General features: G+C 41.6%; 1 protein-coding gene across 1 annotated transcript in view; it reads right to left on the reverse strand.

Annotated features, from left to right (window-relative positions):
- The window catches only part of tmem67 (transmembrane protein 67), a 155,402-nt gene that overhangs the window by 19,183 nt on the left and 117,838 nt on the right, over window positions 1-18,381 (reverse strand). Inside the window, exons 19-20 of the mRNA XM_052023565.1 lie at window positions 15,054-15,193; window positions 4,830-4,970 (exon numbers count right to left, since the gene is read on the reverse strand). Of these exons, the coding sequence (XP_051879525.1) occupies window positions 4,830-4,970; window positions 15,054-15,193 (281 nt within the window). The remainder of the gene's footprint in view (window positions 1-4,829; window positions 4,971-15,053; window positions 15,194-18,381) is intronic.

The raw sequence follows: 18,381 nt of genomic DNA on the forward strand, positions 1-18,381 counted from the left end.
CGGAACAATATACCTTTTGGTCTTCGGAAACTTCTCCAGTGGCTAACAATGAAGCAAGGACCACAAGGGCCTTTGCATTTTTCCTCTAGACTCCCACAAAGTCCAAGGATGCAGTCGGTCAGGCCCTGGGGAGTTATCCATCATAATGTGCTATAAGACTGCAAATACCTCCTCCTTGGTAATACAAATGTCCTCCAAAGCATCTCCACTTGTTTCCCTTATCTCTTGAGCAACCATGATTTTCTCCTCAGTAGACACCAAGAAGAAATATTCATTAAAAATCCCACCCATCTCCTGCAGCTCAAGACATAGGCAGACCTGCTGATCCCTGAGGGGACCTACTCTCTCCCTAGCCACTCTTAATATAGCTATATAAGCTCTTGGGATTTTCCTTAACCTTACTTGCCAGATCCATCTCATACCCTCTCTTTGCCCTCCTGATTTCCCTCTTAAGAGTATTCTTAATCTTTTTATAGTCATCAAGGGATTCATTCGTCCCCAACCTCCTAAACCCAATGTATGCTTCCTTCTTTTTCTTGACCAGAGCCTCAATATCCCTCATCAGCCAAGGTTCCCTAAACTTGCCAGGTTTACTTTTCACCCTAACAGGAACATGCTGCTCCTGGACTCTTGATATCTCACTCTTAAAACCCTCCCACTTGCTATTTGTTCCTTTCTCTTCAAACAGGCTCTCCTAATCAACCTCTGCTAGATCCTGCCGAATTCCCCCAAAATTATGCCTGCTCTAGTTTAGAACCCCAACCTGTGGACCTGTCCTATCCTTTTCCATCCCTATCTTAAAACTAATAGAATTATGGTCACTTGAACCAAAGTGCTCCCTGACTGCCACTTCTGTTACTTGCCCCGCCTCGTTCCCCAAGAGGAGGTGCAGCATTGCACCTTCCTGAATAGATCCATCTATTGACTCAGGAAACTTTCCCGACACATTTCACAAATTCCACCCCATCCAGGCCCTTAACTTTCTGGGTAGTCCAATCAATACCAGGGAAATTAAAATATCCCGCAAATACCACCCTATTATTCTTACAACTATGAGCAATTTCTCTACACACCTGCTCCTCAAGTTCCCACTGACTATTGGGGGATCTACAATACACCCTATCTTTCTTGTTTCTAATTCTACCCACATGGCCTCACTGGCCGATCCCCCAAGAATGTTGTCTCTAAGTACTGCTGTTATGCCCTCCGTTATCAAAAAGGCAACACGCCCACCTTACTTACCTGTACCTCTGTCATACCTGTCGTATCTGTATCCTGGAACATTGAGCTGCCAATCCTGCTCTTCTCTCAGCCATGTTTCTGTATAGCTATAACATCCCAGTCCTCAGAGCCAATCCATGCTCTGAGTTCATCTGCTTTACCTGCTTAATCTCATGCATTGAAATAATTGCAGTTTAAGTGGGTATTCATTTTCCTGCCTTTACTGTGCCCCTGGCTATCCTGATTACTAAACTTGATCTTTAAATACACAACTTTTTTTATTCTTTTGGCTCTTTCCAAGTTGCAACAGGAGAAATAACAAAATCTCGTAAGTGTAACATTTTGCTGCATACGAAACATCACTGAGGTGTTTACCAGTGCTGGAGCTTGGGTGGTGGAAGGCTTCTGTCCTTCAACGGAAGAGAATTCAGATAGCCTTGAAGAATGCCCATAGCCAGCTTTGGACCTAGGTGATTCAGTTTTAGATTGCTCCTTCTTGGCTGGAGCTGGAGCAGTGTGCATCAGATTGTGCAACTGCTGTGATGATCTGGAAGCCCCTCTTAACAGTAGTACTCAAAGCTTAATGTCAACAGCCTGAATCGTCACAACAGAATTATGAGGTGCAATGAAAACCATATTGCCAGATTCAGATTCCTCCTTTAATGCTCTAATGTATGCACAGAGTCATTCTCTGAAAGGGTGAAGGCGACATAATGTCATGTGAAGGTATCGTTTCATCATTGTTTTCATTTTGGTCCTCTTCTGTCAAGGAAGGCTACAATTTGTTTGTATCTGAAGTGAGGAAAAATCACTGGATGGCGAGAGGAGAGAGTAAGAAGCATGTGCTGACACCATCATCCATCTGTTAATCAGAAGACATGGGGATGAGAGAGGATTGAATACATATAGATTTTGACCATTCACCTTTTCTATCTCATTACCAGCCACAGTAATGAGTCTGCTCTTTTCTCCATGTGGGTTAAAATATAAATGTACATTTCGTATCATATCATTCCTTGCTGGCTACCTTCTCCTGGAAGGTACAGGAAATATGCAAGTGATTACCTTCAATCTACTTAGATGATATGGCACATGGGAAAACCACTGCTTACAAAGTGACATGACTGCCATGAGTGAATAGTTGCCAGTATATGTGAGTTATGAATTGAGGTAGGTAGGACTACTGAGTGTATGAGGATGAGATAAAGAACATGAATTGAAGAGCTCAATATAAATTGATAGAGATTGTTAATAGCTATCGAACAGAGATGTGGATTGAGCAGCTGATGAGATGAGTGGTACATCTGATTGTTAATCTTAGTTTCAAATCTCTTGACAGATTATTAATTTCGAGAGATTGTTCACATAAGATTTAAAAACTAGTAAAATCTGCTAATAAGAGACAAAATGATTTTTCTTTCAGATGAACCATGGCATCAAAGAGGAGCAAGAGCATTCTTTCAACATCCTGACCAACAATGATCATTTGAGCAACAAATTCCAAAGATCATTCAATTTGTTTGCTTTGGTAGTATTAATTAGGCTGAAGTGCTTTGGAACACTCTGATATTGTAAAATATGCAAGCATTTTTTAAAATAGCAACTGAAATGCATCATGCAGCTTCTCAAGACTGTTCTATCACTCATTAAATTCATGGCTGATCTGTGATTTAATTCTGTCTATCCATGTTGGCTACAAAATCCTTGAAATCTTTGCTTAACAAAAGCCCACTATTCTCAGCTTTGAAATATTTGATTGACCTCCAAGTTGTGTTCCCTTGTTTTAGATTAATCAGAGGATTTTTTTCACCTAATTATTGCATTTAATAATTTTAACCACCTCAATTAAACCACCTCTCATAATTTCATAATTCTCATTATTTAATCTGTTAAACCATGTCAATCTGGTGCTGGACCTTCCCCATGTGAATTGATCCTTTCTGGGAGGGGATGCTTACAACCAAATGCAGTGCTCTAAATTAAGCTAAGTAGTACTTTTTATAACTGAAACATAATTCCATCCCATTGAATACCAACTCCTACAGATAAAATCCAAAATTCTGGTAGGCCTCAAAAAATGTAGCTTTCTGTATTTTCTGTATATGGAATCCTTAATCTCTCTATTCATTCTTTTAGGTCCAATGTCGATGACTTCACACTTTTTCACAATGAACTTTATTGCTTAGTAACTTTCTGCTTGGACCTATTCACTGTTCCATCTAACTTAACCGTATCATCAAACTTGGATAGGTCTCAGAGAACAATTCTATTCTGTCAATTCGTTTCACACCTGATAGTTCAATTTTCTGTCTCTAACCACAATGGTTGCTTCCAAGTTCATGTGTTCTCATTCGTATTAACAATCTTTTAAGTGGAAATTTACTGAATGTCTTCTGGCAATCCACATAAATAGCATCAACAGAAAATTAATTCATTATTTTGGTAACCTTGTCAAAAATAATAATCCAGGTTCATTGGACATGACAGCGAGATGCTCATTGCAAAATGCTGTTATTGTAAGAGTATTGTGATTGAAAATCAATTTCTTCTGGTATGAAACAGATGATTGATTATTTCCAGGAAGTTTTGTTTTACTCTAGAAATTTAACTGGGCACTTCAGAACTGGAGGAGCACAGGATGACATCATTTGTCATGTAGTGCTCTTTTTGGAGCATTGTGGGGTACTTGGATTATGCTGACCTGACAGCAACAATTATTGAGTATTCCCAGCATAACTAGGACTTCACAGTACAACACTGGGTTGGTTTCCCATTTCGTAAGTCCATACTTTGCTCTAAATCTGGATTCCCCACCCACAACGCACTGAACTCCAAATAATCCCCTAATGTTGCTGACAGTCTCCTGAGATCCCAGATCTCCCAAACCCAAGGTCCAGGCCACTACCCTGCAATTTCTTAATTCCCAGGTCCCAACACCCTGAACCTACCATTTCCTGAAGCCCAGAACATGAACCCCTGATCTTCCAACTGTCTGATCCACTGAAGGCCTCAGTCTCCAACATCATACATGATCACTGCCCAATCCTAAGTGGGATATTTGTTCCTGCCATCGACTATTCAATGAAAGGAACAAGGCTCAAAGTCAACCCATCCCACATCACTGTGGCTGCACAAGGCACTGAGGCCGGCCACCCATTCCACCTCCCACCAAAGTAATAGGTCAATGCTCCCGTGTCTTTCCCTTTCACAACCTACAACACTAATCGCTACAACTCCACTCTGATGCCTTTCCCCCATACCACCACCACAGTGACACCCTAAGCCTCTGATGTTTCTCTCCCTAGCACCCACCACTCCTGATCCCATCACCACAACAGCAATAACACAAGGTTCCAATAGCTCTATTTCCTGCACTCCACCTACCATCCCACATCACAGCACCTGGACACAGCACAGGCCTGATATGAGTTGTATTGTCAGCCATGTCGATTCCTTAGGACCAACTATAAGGCCATCCTAAAAATGCACAACTGTAGTTTACAAAGGTGACCAAAGACCAAACCTGTCATGCCCAATTAGGGTACCCACTTGGACTCTATGCAAGTCCTCTGAGTAACTGGCTTACAATTACTTTTAAACATTATCACCTGAATAAGACCAACAGATAGCCAAATAGTTGCAGCTACACCATATCTCAGAATACGACTGGAAGGTGTAACACTGCTTTCAGCACTGCTGCCCATTTTAGTATAAGGATCCATTGTCGTCAGATTTGCAAAACCAACAATCTAAAAAGAAAAAAAGAAAGTCAATTTACTTTCAGCTCATGACAGATTAAAACCATTACTGACTGAACTGTAAAATCAGATTTAGAACAATAGAAACCTTAAATTACATCACTTTACATTGCAAATCCTAGACAGTAAAATTGGAACAAAGGTGCTAATAGATAAACCTGTGAAACACAAAGGTTTTTTTAAGTTATAATATCTTATCCTGCCTTTGATCTCCAGGAAAATTCTGTGCAGGTTTTCTGCCGGGTTTTCTAGTTGCAGATCTATAAACACCTTTCCTGGGCATTAAGCAGAAATAATGACTGATGCTGGTGCAAATACTGCTGATATTTTCAACAAGGTATATTTCTGCTTTGCAGGAGTAGCCTGGGCTGAGAAAGTGACTTTTGAGTTAGTGGTCCATTCAAGTGAAGGCAGTAATGTCATTCCTTTTACATTGATTCACCATTGCAAAACCATATTAGTAACCATTTACATTATATTTTCTGAAGTAAAAACAGAAAATACTGGAAATACTCAGTAAGCAAGGCAGCCTGCTGAGATGCTAACTGATGTTTTGAGTATTTCTAGCATTTTTAAATTTATTTCAGATTTCCAACATCTGCAGATTTTATTACCGTTCTCTGAAATATTTTGGAATTTATTCCCACATTAAATTATTATATTAAAGCAAATTATTGTTGTTATTGGAAATGCCAGTCAGGAAAAGAATCTGCTTTCAATTTCTGATCACTATTGTTAGTTCTCAGCCAGTGCCTATCTTGCAATTGATTTTAGCTACTTTAAGTTAAGCAAAGAGAAAACAAAATTAGCGTTGTTTTCTGGAGACATTTCCTGGAGAATGCATATACTGCTATATTAGGATAAGATCAATCTTATCATAATACAGGCCATCAGACTGAAAAGGCTGCCACTGTTAATTACTTAGGCTCAAGAATGAAGAATAGCCACTTCGAAAAAGTAGAAACTGTTGGCATCTATGGAAATGTACTCCATAAGAATCAGTGGTACTGATTTTCAGTTCTAATCCACTAATTGTGTGTGTTTAAATTCTGCCCACAACATGTATAACATGAATTTCTGGAACGCTGAAGACAGTATTGGTAAGGTTAATGTTCTAGAGCATGTAGCTATCAAGAGAGAGGATGTATTGGAGCTGTTAGAAAATATTAGGACAGATAAGTGCCCGGGGCCTGATGGAATATTCCCCAGGCTGCTCCGTGAGGCAGGGGAGGAGATTGCTGAATCATTGGCTAGGATCTTTGAGCCCTCATTGTCCATGGGAATGGTACTGGTGGATTGGAGGGTGGCAAATGTTGTCCCCTTATTCAAAAAAGGTAGTAGGGTTAGTCCAGGGAATTACAGACCAGTGAGCCTTACATTTGTGGTGGGCAAGCTGTTGGAAAGGATTCTTAGAGATAGGATCTATGAGTATTTAGAGAATCATGGACTGATTAGGGACGGCCAGCATGGCTTTGTGAAGGGAAGATCATGTCTCACAAGCCTGATAGGATTCTTTGAGGAGGTGACCAGCAAGATTGACGAGGGTAGAGCAGTAGATGTGGTCTACATGGATTTTAGTAAGGCGTTTGACAAGGTTCCACATGGTAGGCTTCTTCAGAAGGTCAGAGGGCATGGGATCCAGGGAGGTTGGCCGTGTGGATTCAGAATTGGCTTGCCTATAGAAAGCGGAGGGTTGTGGTGGAGGAAGTGCATTCAGATTGGAGGGCTATGACTAGTGGTGTCCCACAAGGATCGGTTCTGGGATCTCTACTTTTCATGATTTTTATTAATGACTTGGATGAGGGGGTAGAAGGGTGGGTCGGCAGTTTGCAGACCACACAAAGGTTGGTGGTGTTGTGGATAGTGTGGAGGATTGTCGAAGATTGCAGAGGGACATTGATAGGATGCAGAGCTGGGCTGAGAAGTGGCAGATGGAGTTCAATCCGGAGAAGTGTGAGGTGGTACACTTTGGAAGGACAAACTCCAAAACGGAGTACAAAGTTAATGGCAGGATTCTGGGTAGTGTGGAGGAGCAGAGTGATCTGGGGGTCATATCCACAGATCACTGAAAGTTGCCTCACAGGTGGATAGGGTAGTTAAGAAAGTTTATGGGATGTAAGCTTTCATAAGTAGTGGAATCGAGTTTAAGAGCCGCGAGGTAATGATGCAGCTCTACAAAACTCTGGTTAGACCACACTTAGAGTACTGTGTCCAGTTCTGGTCGCCTCATTATAGGAAGGATGTGGAAGCGTTGGAAAGGGTGCAGAGGAGACTTATCAGGATGCTGCCTGGTTTGGAGAGTATGGATTATGAGGAGAGACTAAGGGCTTTACTCTTTGGAGAGAAGGATAATGAGGGGAGCCATGATAGAGGTATACAAAATATTAAGAGGAATAGATAGAGTGGACAGCCAGTGCCTCTTTCCCAGGGCACCAATGCTTAATACAAGAGGGCATGGCTTTAAAGTAATGGGTGGGAAGTTCAAGGGAGATATCAGAGGGAGGTTTTTCACCCAGAGTGGTTGGTGCATGGACTGCGCTGCCTGGGGTAATGGTGGAGGCAGGTACTTTGGCCAAGTTCAAGAGATTGTTAGATAAGCATATGGAGGGATTTAAAATAGGGAGATATGTGGGAGGAAGGGGTTAGATAGTCTTAGGCGTGGTTTAAAGGTCGGCACAACATGGTGGGCTGAAGGGGCTGCATTGTGCTGTATTGTTCTGTGGTTCTATGATTCCATATTATACACAGGTAGATTTTCACTGGTAAATCTGGACTTCAGATAAGTCTGTGTTAAAACCTCTCAAGTTAAGGAGTGCCATATGGTTATAGAAGGCATAACTTCCAAAGTATTAGAAAATATTTAAAAGAATGCTCTGTAAGACCTTCTGAGTGGTTCTGCTAAATATTTTGCTGAGTCATTAGGTTGGTGAATGGGCCTATGTGGTCTTTTGTTGCAAGTGGTTCTGATTGGGATCCTTTACTCAAAGGGACAGCACATCAAAAATTTCAACACGTTGTCCAGGAATTTTTGGTCATTTAAATTTTACTGCACAAAACTAGGCTGTTTGTTGCATCATATCTATGCCCTGTCTCTTAAATATTTACATAGTTCCATTCCCTTGCCTCTTAAAAAAAACATTTTTTTTCCATTTCCCTTTTTAGAGATATCATAGTTTATGGCAGGTATTTAATTGCCCTTGGAGCTTTCTAAAGATATTAAAATCTAAAGATATTAAAATAAAAATCTGATATTTCTCCTTTCATTTTTCTGTTGATCTTAAATGGTTTCTTGCTTCATCATATTGATTCATTAACTATTTTTTCCCTGATTTACTGCATTAAAATCCCTCATAGTTTTAAATTCTTCTGTTAGGTTAACTGCTATTCTTCTTTATTTTAATGAAAATTACTTTATTTTCTCTCGTCTACTTTAATATCTGAAATAAATGAGGCAATCTCTGTTCCTACCCTGTTCTACCAGGAATTCCCATGAATCTCGCTACTACAACCATTAATATCCTACAATTGCTGTAAAAAAGTGTTGAAATACCAGAATTAATTTTTTGCAGAGGTACTGAGCTGGTCCTGATTTTATTTGACAAGAGAATAGGGACAGCCCACTCCTTGGGATTACAAGTCTGTACATCAGATCCAAATCTGATGTAACACAAAGTCAAGATATTGGGTATGCATGTATAGGTACAGTGAAAGGTGTACATGTGGTGCTCTGGGTGAGTTTTCAGGGTGGGTGGAGGTGGTTGGTGAGGGTGGTTTTGAATTGCTGTGCCCAGTTTTCAATCCAAAATCCCTGGAGCCTAGATAATTGTCATACATTGCTGGAAACAGAGCCAAATCTGTCGATTTTACCCAGATTGCAGTATGACTGATAATGGTACACATTGTCAGTCAGGAGCTGAGAGTGAGAGCGGGAACTTGGAAAAAGGCAATTTTTGTTTACTAGATAATTGGAGGGCACTTTAACCAATAAAAGGGTGAGGTTAAGTGGAGCATTCATTTTGGAGCGGTCATTATGAGAGTGGACCAGTGTAAGAGTGTAACAGTGGAGACGAGGCTTTGGCTGGAGAGGCATTGGCAAGGAGGCACAGGTGAGAAGCAGGTATGTTTTTCTTTATTAATTTCTTTTTCATCATTAGTATGTCTCAGTGTAGGCACATTGGTAGTTTAGGCAGTGGAATGCTCCTCCTGCAAGATGTGGAAAGTCAAGGAACCTCAGGGTCTCCCTGATGACTACATCTGTGGGAAGTGCACCAAGCTGCAGCTCCTGACAGACTGGGTCAAGGAACTGGAGCTGGATTTGGATGTACTCAGGATCATCTGGGAATCTGAGTATATCATAGATGAGACCTTTTCTGTGGTGGTCACACCCAAGGTACAGGCTTCAGATAGATGGGTGACCACCAGGAAAAGCAAGGGGAGTAGGCAGACACTGCAGGATTCCCCTGTGGATATTCCCCTCACTAACAGGTATACCTTCTTGAATACTGTTGAGGGGGATGATCTTTCAGGGGCCAGCAGCAGCAACTGTGACCGAATCTGAGGCTCAGAGGGAAAGGGTGCAGTCAGACAGGATTATAGTGATAGGAGACTCAATAGTTAGGGGGACAGACAAGAGATTCTGTGGTCACAGATGAGATGCCAGGATGGTGTGTTGCCTCCCGGGTGCCAGGGTCAAGGATGCCTCTGAGTGGGTGCAGAGCATTCTCAAGGGGAAAGGTGAAGAATCAGAGATTTTGTACATGTTGATACAAATGACATGGGTAGAACAAGGGATGAGGTCCTGCAGAATGAGTATAGAGAGTTAGGTAAGAAGTTAAGAATCAAACCTCAAGGGTAATGATATCCAGATTACTCCCAGTGCCATGTGCAATCAAGGTCAGAAATAGGAAGATAGACCAGATGAATTCATGACTAAGGAGCAGGTGTAGGGGGCAGGGATTCAGGTACTTGGACCATTGGGATCTCTTCTGGGGTAGAGGCAACCTGTACAAGAGGAACGGGTTGCACTTGAACCAGAAAGGATCCAATATCCCTGCAGAGAAGTTTGCTTAGTGCTAAGTGGGAGGATTGAAACTAGATTGGCAGGGGGTGGGACTCTGAGCAGCAGCAAGTCATGGGATGAAGCAATAGCCAGCGAGAGCAAATTTAGTGATCAGGATTGCCGGGGCACAGTAAAGGCAGGGAAAGGAATACTCAGTTAAACGGCACTTATTTGAATGCATGAGAATAACAGGTAAGGCAGACAAATTCAGAGCATGGATTGGCTCTAAGGATTGTGATGTTACAGTCATAACAGAAACACGGCTGAGAAAAGGGCAGTACTGGCAGCTCAATGGTCCAGGGTACAGATGCTACAGGTGTGACAGAGGTACAGGTAAGCAAGGAGAGGGTGTTGCCTTTTTGACAAGGGAGAATGTAACAGGAGTGATTAGATACAACATCCTTGGAGGATCGTCCAGTGAGGTCATGAGAACAAGAAGGGGAGTGTCACTCTAGTGGAGCTGTACGATAGAACCTCCCCCCCCCCCCCCCAATAGTCCACGGGAACTTGAGGAGCAGGTGTGTAGAGAAATTGCTCATAGTTGCAAGTATTAGTGGGAGACTTTAATTATCCTGGTATTGACTGGGCCATATAGAGCGTTAGGGGCCTGGACAGGGTTGAATTTCTGAAATGTGTCCAGGAAAGTTTCTGAGTCAATATATAGAGGCACCTACTCAAGAGGGTGCAATACTGGACCTCTGCTTGGGGAATGAGGCAAGGCAACATACAAATGTGGCAGTCAGGGAGCACTTTGGCTCTAGCAACCATAATTCTATTAGTTTTAAGATAGTGATGGAAAAGGATGGGACAGGTCCACAGGTTACATTCCTAAACTGAAGCAGGGATAATTTTGAGGCAATTAGGCAGGATCTAGCGAGAGCCTGTTTGAAGGGAAAAGAACGAATGGCAAGTGGGAGGCTTTTGAGAGTGTGATGTCAAGAATCCAGGGGCAGTATGTTCCTGTTAGGGTGAAGGGTAAACCTGCCAAGTTTAGGGAGCCCTGGCCCATGAGAGATATTGAGGATATCAAGAAAAAGAAGGAAGCATACATTAGGTATAGGAGGTTGAGGATGAGTGAATCCCTCGATGACTATAAAAAGATTAAGAATACTCATAAGAGGGAAATCAGGAGGGCAAAGAGAGGTTATGAGATGGATCTGGCAGGTAAGGTTAAGGAAAATCCCAAGAGCTTCTATAGCTGTATTAAGAGTGGCTAGGGAGAGAGTGGGTCCCCTCAGAGATCAGCAGGGCCACCTATGTCTTGAGTTGCAGGAGATGGGTAGGATTTTTAATGAATATTTCTCCTCGGTTTTACTGTGGAGAAAATCATGGCTTCTCAAGAGATAAGGAAAAAAAGTGGAGATGTTTTGGCAGAAATTCATATTACCAGTGAGGAGTTATTTGCAACTTTACAGTATATTAAGGTGGGTAAATCCCCGGGGCCTGACCAAGTGCATCCTTGGACTTTGTGGGAGGCTAGAGGAGAAATTGAGGAGGTGCTTGCAGAGATTTTTGCTTCATCGTTAGCCGATAGTGAAGTTCCTGAAGACTGGAAGGATGTTAATGTTGTTCCGTTGTTTAAGAAGGGTAGCAGGGACAAGCCAGGGAACTACAGACCGATCAGACTGATATCAGAAGTGGGGAAGTTACTGGAGGGAATTCTGAGGGACAGAATCTACCAGCATTTGGATAGACGAGTCTGATTAGGAGGAATCAGCATGGCTTTGTGTGTGGAAAGTCATGCTTGTCGAATCTTTTAGAGTTTTTTGAAGAGGTAACCAAAATGGTAGATGAGGGTAGGGCAGTGGATGTTGTCTAATTTTCAAGGCCTTCAAAAAGATCCCACGTGGTAGGCTGGTCTGGAAGATTCAGTCCCATGGAATCCAGGGTGAGTTAGTTAGGTGGATTCAAAATTGACTTGGAGGTAGGAAATAGAGGCTGGTGGTTGAAGGTTTTTTCTCAGAATGGAGAGTGGTGTGCCGCAGGGGTTGGTGTTGGGATTCTTGTTATTTGTTATTTATATCAATGACTTGGATGCGAACGCACAAGGCTTAATCAGTAAGTTTGCTGGTGACATGAAATTAGGAGGTGTTGTTGATAATCTAGAAGGTTATCGTAGATTACAGGGGGATCTTGATTGGTTAGGGAAGTGGGCCGAAGAGTGGCAAATGGATTTCAATACAGATAAGTGTTAGGTGATGCAGTTTGGAAAGTCAAACCTGCATAGGACTGCATACTATGACTGGTAGTGCACTAAGGAGGTAATGGAACTGAGGAATCTAGGAGGACAAGTGCATCGTTTGTTGAAAGTGGCGCCACAGGTAGACAGGGTGGTGAGAAAGGCATTAAGCACATTGGCCTTCATCAGTCAGGGCGTTGAGTGTTGTAGTTAGGACATTATATTGCAGTTGTTTAAGTCATTGGTGAGGCCACATTTGGAGTACTGTGTACAGTTTTGGTCACCCTGTTATAGGAAAGATGTGGTTAAAATGGAAAGAGTGCCGAAAAGATTTATGCGGATGTTGCCAGGACTAGAGGGCCTGAGTTATAGGGAGAGGTTGACTAGGCTAGGTGTTTATTCCTTGGAACATAGGAGAATGAGGGGCGACCTTATAGAAATATTTAAAATTATGAGAGGCATAGATAAGGTGGACGGTAACAGTCACGGTAGGGGAGTCCAAAACTAGGGGGCATAGATTTAGGGTGAGAGGGGAAAGATTTAAAAGGGACCTGAGTGGCAACTTTTTCATGCTGAGGGTGGTGAGTATACGGAATGAGCTGCCAGAGGAAATGGTTGAGGCAGGTACAATAGTATCATTTAAGAAGCACTTGCATAGGTACATGGAGGTACGGGGCTTAGAGGGATATGGGTCAAACGCAGGACTAGCTAGGTGGACACTGGTTGGCATGGACCCGTTGAGCCAAAGGGCCTGTATCCGTGCTGTATTGCTCTATGACTCTATGACATTGGGGAATCAGTGCTAGATCAGTTTTCTGGCCAATATTCAAACTTTAATGACTAACCTTCCTGGGTCCTACCACCTGCTCTGGAGTACTTGCAAGCAATTAAGATGACTTTCAATATCAGGAGGAATCCCAGATTGCTTTGCTTTTTAAACTACCCAAACCTTAGCCTTTACCAACAGCAAGAATGCACAATCCACATTCAAGGTGCTGTTCTATTAAGGCTGTTTTGTGTGCATGCAAAGTTGTCTGAATTTGTATCCCAGATGCATGAAGAACCAAGGGACTCCATTATTAGCTTCTTAATAAAAAAGGCTGTGAGCTGAAGGAAATGAAGTGTCTGCTTACTTTTCTAAATGCCTGTGGAGTGGCTGTCGTCAAGATTTACATAAGAACAATGATCCCATCAATTCTAGTTCCCCGCAGCCTTTGAAACTTTTAACTGTAGAATCATCATTAGAGTAGAACCTTTTCCCCCATCAAGTCATTTAAACAGAATGACATTTCTTAATGTTAGTAGATTGGTTTCCTAAATTGAGCAATTCATGGAGTTGGTTATGTGCAGAAAGATATGCAGAATTAACCAATGTATTTCCCAGTTTAAATGTACAGGATAATGGGAGTTCTGGCTGATTCCTTGCATGCTCAGGGCCATTTGGTGAAGAGACTTGACAAGTAAGATTATCAGCCTGTTGCAAAAGGGTCAATTGTTGTTGCAAGACACATAATCAGAACTGAGCACAAAGAGAAGCTCTGGAGAATGCTGATAAAAAAAGAGCAAGAGACTGGCCTTAAAAGGACCATTTCCTCAACTGTGTAGAAACTCCAGCAAAGAGAGAAGTGACCTGGTCAGTCACCAGAAGTAGTCTGCAGGTTGCACAGTGAGGTGCACATGTGGGGTTAAACCCATAATTTAGAGACAGGATTTTGGAAGTTATAGTACTAGCCATTGCATTAAGTTAGTACAAGCTCTCAATTCTAGCCAAGGCAGATGATCACAAAAGGAATTATGGTCAGGTGTTATTTATTAAATCAAAGCCATGAACTTTCCTGTTGTAAACTTGGAAAGACAGTGGAGATACTCATCCTACAATTCCATGAAGAATAAGCATCTTTAAAATTCATATCATTCTTTGCCAACAACGGTCTATAAACTGCCAATCTGTGGAGTATGAATTGGCCTATTTTCTTTTGTGAGTTGCTGACTTGGTGCAAAATCATAAATAAACTTTGTACATTCCACTGAGCATGTGCTATTCCCAAAAAGCAAAAAAAACTGTCTCTGATGGAAGTCTGAAATAAAAACAGAAAATACTGGAAATATTCAGAACAGGCACCACTCGTGGAACTGTAAGCAGAGTTAATGCTTCAAGATCAGCATGAGGAAAACTAAGATATAAAATACCAAGATGCTGAGGGTGGGATGGGGTTGGGTTGGTGTGGAATGGAGAGAACAAAGGGAATGGCCATAATATGGTGGAGACCAAGAGAAAGGGAATGACACAGTGTTGTGCATACAGACAAAGGATGATGTTGACTTGTTAGTTGTTTATCCTATTCCTGCTTCATTCACAGGCTTGATAATTAATGTATGAATTATCTCAAAAGGGAAGGGGGCGAAAAGAAAAAAATAACTATACATGTGCTGAATGAAAATGTGTGATAAAATCTATGAATCATAAAAGTACTGATAAAAGTAATGACATTCTGTATTTTTGTCTGGGAAACAAAGTAAATTTCAGTTTTGGAAAATACTATAAAATCTCATTCTGCCAGCTCCAAAAACTACTAGCTGTCCAATTAACCAGTCCTTCAAATATGTATAAATTTCCCAAACTATATACCTCTATTCTCTCTATAAATACCTACATTAAACATTTATCACTCTCTGGATAAAGCAGGTAATCTGATATCTGTGCACCTTCCCTTGTCTAATCATGCCTTTCTCCCAGGAATTTGGTTTTATAACATCTCAAGTGTGTTACTTGATTACATTCATCTATTCCTTTAAGAATCTTGAATTTTTATTCAGTGATAGGCGTTAAACTTACTTCCAAAAGAAAAACAACAGCAAGAATTTGAAAAATAGGATTAATTTTTCTGATAGTCTGAATATTATTCCATTCATTTGCAACAAAGTATGTTCTCCAGATGCTCACAGGAGCTGGTGCAGTCTTTATATCACCGCCACCTACAAACAATGAACAAACAGGTAATAGTATGCAAAAATGGAAATAATGTAAATACTGGAAATTCAAACCAAAATGAAGAAAATGCTAGAAATGCCTAGTAGGATCATTAGCATCTGTAAAAAGAAAATGTAGATTGATGTTTCAGATGTAAATTGGTTTGACAAAGACCGAGCTCAGGTACAGCATCTTATTATTCAGCTGTGTCCTCAGAGGCACACTGGTCTGAACACTTATTACTGTCACTTCTGGCTTTGCCTTCTATCTTAATCTCTTCACAGTAGGCAGTAATGGAAAAGAGGAAGCCTCTCAGTGGTTGGGGAAAGAGATGGGAAGTAAAAATCTTGCACCGGTTCTTTGCCAGAATATATTTGGAGAGGGAATGTTGGTCTCTTCCCCCCTCTTTTTAAGTATTTTTAAAATTATTTATGGGATTATGGGCATCATTCGCAAGACCAACATGCATTAGCCATTCGTGATTGCCCTTGAGAAATTTGTAACGGGTCGCCTTTTTGGATTGCTGGAGGCCCTCTGGTAAAGCAACTTTGAGAGTTATTTTGTAAGAAATTCCCAGATTCAGACCCAATAGTGATGAAGGAACTGTGATTTATTTCCAACTCAGGATGGTGTGTGACTTGGAAGGATACCTGTAGTTGGTCATTTTCCCATTTGCCTGCCATCTTTGTCCTTCTTGGTGACTGAGGTGAATAAGGACATAATAGGAGCAGGAGTAGGTCACTTGACCCCTCAAGCCTGCCCCACTGTTCAACAGGATCCTGGCTGATCTGCCCAAGCATTATCTCCCCTTTTGTGTCAGTTCCCCATAGCCCTCAACTTCTCGTTCTTTCAAAAATTTCTTTTCTTCCTCTTTAAACAATTCACAATGATCTGGTCTTCACAATCCTCTTGGACAGAGAACTCTGGAGATTCACCACCCTCTCTGAGAAAAAGTTCCTACTCATCTCAATGCTAAATGACTGCCCTTAATCTTGTAACGTTGCCCCCACATTCAAGATTTTCCCACTAATGGAACCATCTCAACATCTTCCTTGCCATGTTCCCTAAAGATCTTATGTGTTTCAATAAGATCACCCCTCAATCTTCCAAACTCAGAAATAGCAATTTAACTCTAATTTCTTTAGCCACTCATATAGGATAACCCTCTAATCCCAAGAATTAGCTAAACGAATCTCTTTTGGACTGCTTATATAGGGGAACCAAAATTATGCACAGTAGTGCAGGAGTGGCCTCACCAGCACCCTGTATAATTGTAACAATACTTACCTATTTCTAAACTCCAACCCTCTTACAATAGAGACTAATATGCCATTTGCCTTTCTAACCATTTGATATATCTGCTGTTTTTGCGATTCATGTACAAGAACACCTAGATACTTTTGTACTTCAGAAACACAAGAGACTGCAGATAATGCAATCTGGGTCAAAAATCAAGCTGCTTGAGAAACTCAACAGGTCACGCAGCATCAGTAGGTGGAAATGGACAGTCAACGTTTTGGGTTGATACCCTTCATCTGGACATATGCTGCCTGACCCGCTGAGTTCCTCCAGCACATCGTTTTTCCATCTGTACTTCACTCATGTGAGATGCATCTCCATCTAGATAACATGCTGCCTTTAGATTCCTCTCACCAAAGTGCATAACCTTACAGCTTCCTGCATTAAACTCAATTTGCCAAATTTTCATTCACTTGCTCAAATCATCCAGTTGCAGAGTCCTAACATCCTCATCAAACATACCCTCCCACTTACTTTCATGTCTTCAGCAAACTTGGATAGGTTACACTCACCCCTCTCCTCTACGTCATTAATATAAATCATAAATAATTAAGAGCCAATAACTGATCTTGGGGCACTCCACTAGTTACATTCTTCCAGCCTGAAAAGACCTGACTCTCCGCCTTCAATGCGATAACTAATCTTCAATCTATACTAACACATTTCCCCTAAAACCATTTACTGTTATCTTGTGTACCAGTTTTTTATGTGGCACCTTGTCAAATTTCATAGAGTCATACAGCATGGAAACAGGCCCTTCGGCCCAACTCGTCCATACCACCTGTGTTGCCCAGCGAGCTAGTCCCATCTGCCTGCATTTGGCCCATAGCCCTCTAAACCCTTCCTATCCATATACTTAACTAGATAGCATTAAAATGTTGCTAATGTCCTATCTCAACTATAGTTTCTGGCAGCTCATTCCAAATTTGCACCACCCATTGCATGAAGAATCTGCCCTGATGTCCTTTTAAAATCTCTCGCCTCTGATCTCAAACCTATGCCCTCTTGTTTGTCACCCCATTCTCTGGGAATAACATACATGCTTTCACCCTGATTTTTCCCCTCATTTTCCCCTCTGTCATGTCGCCCTACAATCTCCTACGTTCCAGGGAATAAAGTCCTAGTCTATGCAACCTCTCCTTGTAACTCAGGCCCCCAAGTCCAGGCAATGTCCTGGTAAGTCTTTTCTGCACTCTTTCTAGTTTAATAATATCTTTCCTGTAACAGGGTAACCAAAACTGTACACAATACTCCCAAGTGCAGCCCCACCAACATCTTATATAACTGCAACATAGCTTCCCAACTCCTATATTCAATGCTCTGATTGATGATGGCCAGCATGCCAACCGACTTCTTTACCACGCTATCTACCTGTGATACTGCTTACAGTGAACTATGCACTTGCACTCCTTGGTCTCTCTGTTCCATCGCAATCCCCAGGGCTCTACCATTCACTGAATAAGACCTACTCTGGTTTGATCTCCCAAAGTGCAATAACTCACATTTATCTGGATTGAAAGCCATTTGTCAATCCTCAGCCCACATACCTAGCTGACCAAGATCCCCCTGTAATTTTTCATAACCTTCTACACTATCAACAACACCACCTATTTTAGTTTCATACGCAAACTTACTAACCATGACTTGGATGCTCACATCCAAATTGCTTATATAAATTACAAACAACAAAGGTCTCAGCACTGACCCCTGTGGCACACCACTAGACACAGGCCTCCAGTCTGAGAAGCAACCCTTGACTATCACCCTCTGCTTCCTAGCACTGAGCTAATTATGAATCCAATCTGCTATCTCCCCTGGATCCCATGTGATCTATCCTTCCTGCCATGAGGGACCTTGTCAATGGCCTTGCTAAAGTCCATATAGACAACATCCA

This window comes from Pristis pectinata, chromosome 9 (assembly GCF_009764475.1).
Source record: "Pristis pectinata isolate sPriPec2 chromosome 9, sPriPec2.1.pri, whole genome shotgun sequence".
Classification (NCBI taxonomy): Eukaryota; Metazoa; Chordata; class Chondrichthyes; order Rhinopristiformes; family Pristidae; genus Pristis; species Pristis pectinata.